Source organism: Protomyctophum bolini (genome assembly GCF_963924005.1).
Source record: "Protomyctophum bolini genome assembly, chromosome: 24".
Lineage (NCBI taxonomy): Eukaryota > Metazoa > Chordata > Actinopteri > Myctophiformes > Myctophidae > Protomyctophum > Protomyctophum bolini.
Window position 1 is genome coordinate 18,031,133 of NC_137885.1, and position 10,147 is coordinate 18,041,279.

A 10,147-nucleotide genomic window follows, 5' to 3' on the forward strand; every position below is an offset into this window, starting at 1 on the left:
GTGTAGGGAACATTAGGCTATATGTTCTCTGTGTAAGATGTTTGCTAAGCAGTGTATATTGTACTGTATATTTCAAGTGTGACACCCAGAGAGCAGCCGGAGACACAAAGAGGGGGACACTCCATTGTGATGTAACAGAGACAGATGGAAACATGTACAGTATTTAAGGCATGCGACGTGAACACAAACCAAGGGGAAGAAGGAAGTGATTATCAGCTGATAAAGCCTGCCTAGCCAGTTCTGGTCTACCACCTTCAGAATAGGAAGTGCCTGAACCAACATGGATTGTATTCAATTCAGGAAGTTCAGTGTTCCTGAATAAAGTCTCAATAAAGTCTCTCCTCTCCTCTCCTCCTCTCTTTTTCAGTCACATCAGTAACAAGCTATTAGGCCCCCTCAATAAACCTCCACAGTGAACCAAGACAAGAGTCCAATCTTGTGGCCAGTTCAACCAGAACAAATTGAATTACTATTTGTAATTCCACAATTTCCACTCTGATAACAGCAGCACTCTGTCAAATTCCAGCCTGTTTTCTTTTTCAATCCACTTCAGATCTCCAAATATATATATATATATATATATATATTTTTTTTAACACCTATGTTGCTCACCTATCCTGTTTCTGTTATCCCCCCCCCACACACACACACACACACACACACACACCTCACCACCTCACACACACACACACATACACACACACACACACACACACACACACACACACACACACACACACACACACACACACACACACACACTGAAACAACGTGGACAGCGTTCCTGCCCACCACTGTTGACACTGGGGTTTGTTTCCTCCACAGTGCCTCCGGACACACCAACGAACACAAGTGGGTGGGAATCCGGATGGGGTGGGCATTCTCTGCGTTAGGGACTGTTCAACAGGGTGAGGAGGACCTAGGATGTATAGCGTGTGTGTTAGAAGGGGATGGTGTTTCATGCCCACTGGCAAACCACTGGATATTGAGGTGATCAACTATGCTGCTGCAAAGCGCCTGTCCTCTTTACTTATGCATTTGCTATCAAGCGCTAAATCCGCATTTAAAGCAGCTTTGGGAGCAGCAGGAGATGAACATTGCAGTGTTTTATGTTAGATCAAGGCTCACTAAACTCTATACTATATAGTCTATAGCATCCGACTGGGAAGGTTTGATATTTGTGAGGTGCCTTGGCTTCTCATTGTTTTAAATAGCAGATGCTAGGACATCCCCAAAGGTGGACAGTAAGCAGATGCTAGGACATCCCCCAAAAGTGGACAGTGTACTGAGAAACGGAGTGAATCTAGCTTTCCGCATTTTTGACAACTGCATTCACAGCTGAATCATATCCTATTAAATGAACCATCGTCCATTTTTCTCCTCAGTGGGTTGACCAGTAACCGTTGATCTGAAATTGCACATGGGCATTGACCATTTGCTTGTATGTAGGGAGTGGTTTGCTCTTCACCGTGGCTCGTGACGTCATGTTGTAGTTCGGTGGTCACCTAACCACCGTAAATCCAGACTATGTATGAGCCTTTACTGCAAAGTTCAACCAGAAGGATTCTCCCCCAAAGGCAAAAAGTTGTTCTTTCTATTTTTCTGTAAGTTCAAAGACTGCAAGATATAGTCAGTCAAAGGGTGCAGTTTTACAGTTTTTTCCCCCTTTTTTTGTCCTAAAACCAAGACGTGAGTTAGCAATGGGTTCCCTCGTCACATTTCCAATGATTTAATTTATTATTATTTTTGTACCGAATATAAGGTCTGTGGTTAATATTAACCTAGGAGTTTCACATTTTGCTCTACAACTTGGATGAAGTGAACTGAATTCTGAAGCTGTAGTGTCACCAGCGAGTCGTATATTCTTAGTTTATCCAAACCTTAATGCAAAAATGCCACTGTAGGAACCCATTGAAATCTATTCTATTTACAATGGCTGCTACCGTCACTACTGCATCGTGTAAGCTTCAACACTGACCAACATACAGACACACACACACACACACACACACACACACACACACACACACACACACACACACACACACACACACACACACACACACACACACACACACACACATTCTGTCAGCACCACTATGGGAGACTGCCGTGTCTCATGAGCATGTTTACCGTCTCAGAAAGCAGATAGACTCTGGTGCCACTAAATGGAATTTTTCAAATAACACAGTCAGCTGTCAAGGCAAGCGAGAGGTCGACACTTGTGGAGTGGCACAAAATTAGCCAGGCTGTAGAACAGATGTCACATCTGCCTTTGAGAAGACCATGTATCCCGAGCCCAGATGCTAAATGGGGGAATGCAACAAAGCTCCATTTCATCTGGTGTCGGTGAAACAGAGTACTGTATATAGACAAATACTTTAGATGGCACACAAAGACAAAAAATAAGATCACAGTATACGTATATGATGCACGAAACTGACGGTCCAAAAGGCACTTACTGAAAGCTGCGATGGCCAAGACGATGGTGATGCAGATGGACACCCAGGACACGTATAGAGCCTTCTTACGATAACTCTGGGCCTCATGGGGCTTCAGTCGCATGCTGCTCTCCAGAAGACCTGCCAAGAACAGCCATGAATAGAATATCATACGGCGTAGTACACAGCACAGCGCCGTACACTGTAATACAGTATTACAGCACAGTACAGTAATGTACACTGTAGTACAGTATAGCACAGTACAGTACAGACAGTATATCACAGGACTACAGTATTGGTACACTACAGACGGTACAGTTTAGCACAAAGCAGTACTGTAGTCTATCCAGTGGTTCCCAAAGTTTTTAGCTCGAGACACAAAAGCTCACAACACGTATTTTATATGCTTGAGTCTGGAGACAGCTACCTTTTCAGACCCCCCCACCCCTCAAAATGAGAGGATGTATGGGAGGAAAATGGGGGATTACTTGTGTTGTGTAACAGGTGAGACATTAAATAGTGACAAATAGCTTTTGAGCTGCTGATGATGATTGTGTAGGGCACTGTTTCCCAAACAGTAGTTCAGGACCCATTTCGGGTCAAGGATCCATTTGAATGGGTCATGACGGGTAGCCTTAATATAGCATTGTAGGCCTATATTATCGTTCCTAAAATAGACAATTTAAACAGGATTTCGACAAGTAGCCTTAATTTTTTATCAAGTAAAAACTCTTCGATCAGATTAAAATTCTGAAACTAAATTAATATGTGGAGAAAACATCAGATCTAAGCTCACAGAATCCTGTTGTGAGCTTGTAGATCTGCTATTTTCACGATAGAGAGACACGCAGAGAGACATCACATTTCCCTTTTGGGTCTCGAACTAAAAGGTTTGGGAATGGGAACCTCCAATACCTACCTAGAATCATCCCATTGAATGGGGCTGAGGGACCAAATATATATGGTGATCATTTATATACATGAGAGCAAGTCACTCTCCTGTCAGGCTCTGTTAAAAGCAGAGGTTCCCAACCACTAGTACTGGTCTGGTACCACCGGTGGTACTTGAGGCCCACTCTGGTGGCACAGAGGAGTCGCCCAAAAAAGGTGAAAAAAGACAAAAGTGGAATGAAATATTTAGTTCTTCTGACCAAGCAATTGGTTGAAATATAGGCTATATCCAGCCGTGCTGAAATGAGCATGACAGCACACCTAGCCTTAATAGAATATTTGAGAACGGAATAGAACAAAAAGGTCAGGTATATGCTCCTGTATTTTAATATCAGTTATTATGGTGTTAGGCTACTTGGAGAGCCAAATATTTTCTGAGGTGGTATAGTTCAGTATTAAAAAGGTTGGGAACCAATGTGTTACATGGCCATAATAATTGAACATCTGTCCATAATGATTGTTGTGCCAACATAAACTCACAGTTGACCTGTCTGTCACCCTAACTTCTAATCTGCCAAGTCAAACTATTTAATAGACTGTTCTACATTATCATCAAGTTGGTTTACATTTTACTATCATTACACAGCCTGTTGAGTTAGTTTATAGGCTAGTCTCCATGCATTACGCGCCATGGCATGCTGTTGCTGTGCGCGCTGGACTCACAGGCGGTCGGTGCGCTGTATAGTTGTAGACTACAACCAAGCTTACCTTGGCCTTCTATGCTGTCTGTAATCTTCATCTCCTGGTCCATCTTCAGACCTTCTCCTGAGCTGTCTTCTGCTGCTGAGGACTGCTGCTGCTGTTGAGTGTCCGCTTGCTCGCACTGTACGTCCACAACCGTGGTGGGATCCACGACAGAGGGGACCGGGATGGTGGTGGCAGCGGGGTCTGTTGCTGTGGAATCCGTCATTTTCCCGACGAGACCGGAGACCCTCAAAAGAAATGTCACACCCGAGTGAGAAGTGCGCTGTCAACGCGAATTGGGGCCGGGGAAGGGAAGAGTGGAGGGGGGGGGAGAGATAGCGGGAGCGGCGAGCGTCAGGTCTGCCTCACCGAAGAAGAGGAGGAAGATGAGGAAGAAGAAGAAGAAGAAGAAGAGGTGAGCCGCGCGGTCAAGAAAGGCAATGGCGAGACATGGCCGTGGCGTGCTAGACACAAACTCGCAGACTCGTGATATTGCAACAGCTCAGCTCTAATTAGTGATCTGGTGGAGTCCACCACGAGACCTGTGCTTCCCTCCTGGAATGGAATCTGTGGCGCTGCGCTGCGCTCCACTGCAGCTAGGGTAGAAACACACATAGGCTACAGGTCCCAGGTGGATCCATGGATGTATGCGCTGTAGCCGATAGGCTACTCTCTACACTCCATCATGCGCTCCGGTAGTCTTAAGTCTACCATTCTGGATGGATTTCACTTTCCAAAAAACTTTTGGTAATTTCCTCGTCTATAGGCTACTCAGGCTTAATTGTATGTGAACACCCCTGACAGATTTTAAATTGCTTGATTCAGTATTTAGATTATAGCCTATATTTGATATTTATTGTAGCTGCCCCGCCTCCTTCACTGTAACAGGGACTGATATACGCAACCCCCACAAGGGGTCCGTATTTGTTTGGGGGGCCCATAGCGCTCGAGTGCACAGATTATTAGCCTATTTTTTTATTTTTTTGAGAGCCGCTAGCCTCTCCAATATCCAGTTTTAAGTGTGTGTGTGTGTGTGTGTGTGTGTGTGTGTGTGTGTGTGTGTGTGTGTGTGTGTGTGTGTGTGTATAAACACTGTCCCAACACAATCATTAATTAGGCCAGTTTTACATCATAACATTAAAAGATGGACATAGGATAGGGTTGTGATTGGCCGGAATGAGATGATGATAGGAGCACCCCTTCACATGGGTCATCTTTTTTACCTAAATTTGACAAAATCAACAGCCAATGAACTGAAGGTTCCCAGGAGTCCTTTTCAGGGCCTCAAACCCAGTACTGCGCAGTCCAGTTTCCCTGAAGGGCCCCACTAGCTAATTTGCCCTGATTGTAACTTCAAACTCCATTTTAACAGACATGACAGATTAATTGAAAACACCCATCTTTTTTCTGGTGACAGATAGTGCTCTCCTAATACGTGAGGGGCTGTGGTTTTTCATTTACTATTTTAATGTGTAATTGTCATGGAAAATGTGGAGGACTCTGCTTCGCGACGGAGACTAAAGATACAAAAGTATATTAAAATAAATGAAAACATTATTAAATGAAAAAAGGCCCCCTCACGTATTAGAAGGACATTATCAGTCACCAGGTGTTTTCGATGAATCTATCATGGTTCTATCAAGGAATTTACAATGGGTTTGTATAGGAAGGGGGCGGGGCAGCTAAAATGAATATCAAATATCTAAATACTGAATCAAGCAACTTAAAAACTGTGTTCACATAAGCCTGAGTATAGTTTTTTTTAAGTGAAATATCCCTTTTAATGTTGCGGTGTAGCCCATCAGTGAAACATAGGGAGATTCTATTATAAAATAAAAATCTGGTTTGTTTGTTTAGGACCAAGTATAATCTTAGATTTTATGAACTGCTCCAGGGCCCAGGCTACTACCACATGCATTCGCTCTTGATCCTATTGATTGATGATTGAAACTTATTTGATTTATTTCACAGTATAGAATGGGTTTATGGGTTTATGTTACTTTGTGGACGAGTCACACCATGGAAAGCACACGACTTGTTTACATGCTCAGACCTCAGAGTCCTATGATGATAGCCTACATTTGTTTCAAGCCTGCCCATCCACACACACACTTGCAAGCAAGTGTGTGTATCCTTGGCCAGCTGGCCTGCTGGCCTGCTGTCACCAACATTGGGAACCCGGCCACCTGTGTCATCTAAACTCGAAAGGAAGTTTATCTTGCCTTTGTAGCCAATGTAGCCTGTATTAGTTTAGGTGTGTGTGTGTGTGTGTGTGTGTGTGTGTGTGTGTGTGTGTGTGTGTGTGTGTGTGTGTGTGTGTGTGTGTGTGTTTTGCTAGATGGAAGCAGAAAACAGGATGATATCAACATTTAATTGCCAATCAGGATAGTCACACTTAACATCTGGCCTACTAGTTTACTGCTACTCTGACTTCACGTGGCCAGACTGTTGCCTCTCGCAATTTTCAAATGTCTGGCTATGCGAGACTACATTATGACCGCTATAACCTCATATGTACATATCTTTCTAAATCTAAAGGCATAATTGTGTGCTCATGCAGTTGACATAGATAGTTACCGTGTGGGGGTCCCTCTTCTGTAGCCTACCTTCTACTGTAGCCTACTGTAGCTACTGTCACTGTACTCTACTGCCACACTCGAAATCACCATATAGATATAGGCCTACTGTATAATAGGCTACAGTTAATATGTGTGTTTGTGTGTGTGTTAGGTTGCGCACAGGTGTTGAAAAACAACCATGCTGTTTTCATGCTCAGATGCACCCACCCACCCACACACACACACACACACACACACACAGCTCCGTAAGGGAGTGCAAGATCGCAAGATTTGTGAGTTGCTGTGATAGGAGAAGAGAAGGATATCAAACGGAACATTGTATTGCTGTATTGTTGTATTGTGCTTTCTGCTTTGGTATGTTTTCTCATGCCAACAAAGCCCTTTGAATTGAAAATTGAAATTGAATTGGTTGCACCACTAAAAAAAACAGTCTGAGCCATGCCAGTCCTATGGTCCTAACTAAGGCTTGCGCTCCCATCGCAGTCTCTACTGCCACTCAGTGGTAGAAAGTGAAAGTACAATCCAAAAGCCGCAATGGGCCAGTTCAGGGCAGGCCCCTGCGTGTTATGATTATAAACAATGGGCTTCCTTCCTAGAAAGTGTTACTGAAAAGTAAAATAGCCGTAGGCACATACAACAGCAGTTGACTCATGCTTTCCAGTCAAGGATGACAAAAAATATGATGATATCCATAATCCAGTCCACAAAAGCCAGACTTTACACACAATAACTTATCATCATGTGCTGAGACATGACCTTTGACACAATCTAAATGTCTCAATATAAGAGCAGGGAGACAAAATACAACCACTTATGCAATTGCATAAGTGAAATTGCATTAACATAGTCTACCATACAGATTGGAAAAACAAACTTACAGTTACTTTAAATAAATTCAGTGGACTTCACAAAACATACATACAGGTATTTCATGTTGTATTCCATTTGACACCCTTTTCCTGTCAACAGCTCACACATATTGCTATTGTTTTTGCACATACTTGACAGGAGTCAAGAGAAGCGTTTTGTAATTGGGAAGTGTGTGTCTGTTTCTGATGTGTCTGTCTCTGTACAGTTGGCAAGTAGTGAGTAAACTGGCCCCTGTAAACAAGTAAAAGTCCCCCCAGTCTTTATTTCTATACTGCACAATCTCCTTTTCTTCTAACCGTGTATAAGATGATTTATTTTGCATAGAAGTGTATATTTGTGTGTCTTTAAATGTTTTGATGAATTTGAAAATTGAGGACACTTGTCACCAAGTCTTAGTGCTTTTTCTGTTGTGTACTTTCCTTGAACTGTACCCATTCTGCAAACTGTTAATACATTTTTCAATCATTATACAGTAAGTATGTTTTCACCTCATATGTGCATGGGTTCACTGACAGTGTAGGCTACATAGATCTCCTTATAGTTTTGGATCAGTCATAGTGCTCAGGTATTAATTCTGCCACAGTGTATGCCCTCTGTTTAGACCAGGGCCAAGTAGTATTCCTGTCAGACAGAGTCCCAGAACCAAACGTCTGGCTGAGGGCAGGAGGCGGCATCTCTTTATACCTCTCTGCAGGTATAGGCTTTTGTTATGGAGTGTGTCTGGGCGCCTTTTTTGGTGGGGCTCCCCCGCTCACCCCCGCAACCCAGCATGAACAAAAGGACAGAGTGAGAAATAGGAGGTGTGGTCGTTGCATGTATAGGTTTCACGTCAGTTTCTTGTGAGTTGGCAGCTCCTTATGCATGTTTGACTGTTGGGTTTCACGCCTTCTCATGGGAGTCATTTACAAAGATCATGCATAATTAATGATAATTAATTTTCTGTCAGCTGCACGGAAAAAAAGGAAACCAGTTGTTCCTTGAGTTATAGCAAACAGAGTTATTGAAGTTTAACCCTTTGCTATATTTGGATGCACATTTTTAACACGTATATATAAATCTTGTATGGGTGACCCTGGTACAAGATATTTTAATGTGGGTGTCTGTGCCTGTGGACAAATACATTTGGGGGTTCTTGACATGAACACTTTTGAGAAGCACATGCTGTAAATTGCAAATAAATAGTTGACTTTCTTATGTATCATTTTCATCTTGAAGATACTTGAAATTCAGTTTGAAATGACCTATTCTACCTGAAAATGTGTTGCAGTGAACCTAGTCTGCAGGCTGAGCCATTCCAAAACAAACATGTATGAAGCACTGAGTTTATTTTTTATTTTTTTTAAGGTGTAGGCAGGTTTAGCAAATGAGAAACTGGTTCAACAGAAAGCTGCATGGCCTGAACAGATGCATGGCCTGATTAGTCATCAATCAACTTTATTGTCACAACACAATTACAGGTGAGGTGAAGAGGTGAAACGCTTATGCAGGCTTCCACGTTTGCATGAAGGAAAAATAAAAACAATTAGCTGTAGAGAATGGAAAACAAGATGCACAAAAAGCCTGAGAGATGTTAAAATCAATCAAAGTCCTAAGTGCATGTCAGTAGTGCTTAGAAGTCTGAATGGGAGTTCTAAATGAATTACATGAACAAAGTACAGTATAGTGAAATCATTCTCTTGACAATGTGCAGTTCCAAAAATATTGTATAGCCAAAAACTAGTGGAAGAAATAACGGAAAAAGTCAAATATCCCCAGGATCAAGACAGTAAAATATGAGTTTCATTCTTTGCTCTTCTTTGCCAGGCAAAGGTGTCAACATTTGTTTTGAACTGCTTTTCGTTAACATTTCTCTATGGTCTCCAAATCCATTTGGAAACAACTTTCTGACCTGAACACACAAGTTAGTGTAGCCTACGTTGTTGTCACTTTCTGAAGCCAATTTGCCATGACTATTGACTGTTTGTTTAATACTATTTAAACAAGGGCAGTGGCAGGCAGACTGACTGTGGCAGAACATCCAGTTATATCCGCACTGACTGCAAAGTTTCTTCCTCCTGGCAGAGTGTCAGACGTTGGTGGTGGTGGGGCTCACAAACAAGCCTTCTGCCCTGTAATGACCCCTGGGAATAGATCACACACATACCGCCCCTTACAAACAAGCCCCCTACCCCCGACTGACTCCCAGGACTACGTGCCCCCACTCCACACACACACACACACACACACACACACACACACACACACACACACACACACACACACACACACACACACACACACACACACACATCATGTGAATTCATATGAATTGAAAATGGAGAACCCTTATGTAAACAAGTCTTAGTGCTTTTTCTGGTTTTATCCTCTTTTTGTATTTTGTATTGACCTGTACTTTCCTTGAACTGTACCCATTCTGTACACTGTTAATACAGTTTTCAATCAATCAATCAATCAATCATCTGTTCGTTTGTGAGGTTGTAAACCTGTACAGTGAGTGTGACCTGTACTTTGTAAATATTGTATAATAAACACACAAAATGTGTAAATGTTTACCACTGTAAAGCACCAATTTTGTGCAAATAAACATACCTGGGAAACATAATAAAACCCTCAATAAAATCT

General features: G+C 42.4%; 1 protein-coding gene across 1 annotated transcript in view; it reads right to left on the reverse strand.

Annotated features, from left to right (window-relative positions):
- Positions 1-4,435, reverse strand: part of LOC308311582 (transmembrane protein 163a-like) — a 38,106-nt gene extending 33,671 nt beyond the window's left edge. The window contains exons 1-2 of the mRNA XM_080758322.1: positions 4,101-4,435; positions 2,463-2,582 (exon numbers count right to left, since the gene is read on the reverse strand). Coding sequence (XP_080614448.1) covers positions 2,463-2,582; positions 4,101-4,302 — 322 coding nt within the window. The 5' untranslated portion in view covers positions 4,303-4,435. The remainder of the gene's footprint in view (positions 1-2,462; positions 2,583-4,100) is intronic.
- Between the last annotated feature and the right edge of the window lie 5,712 nt (positions 4,436-10,147).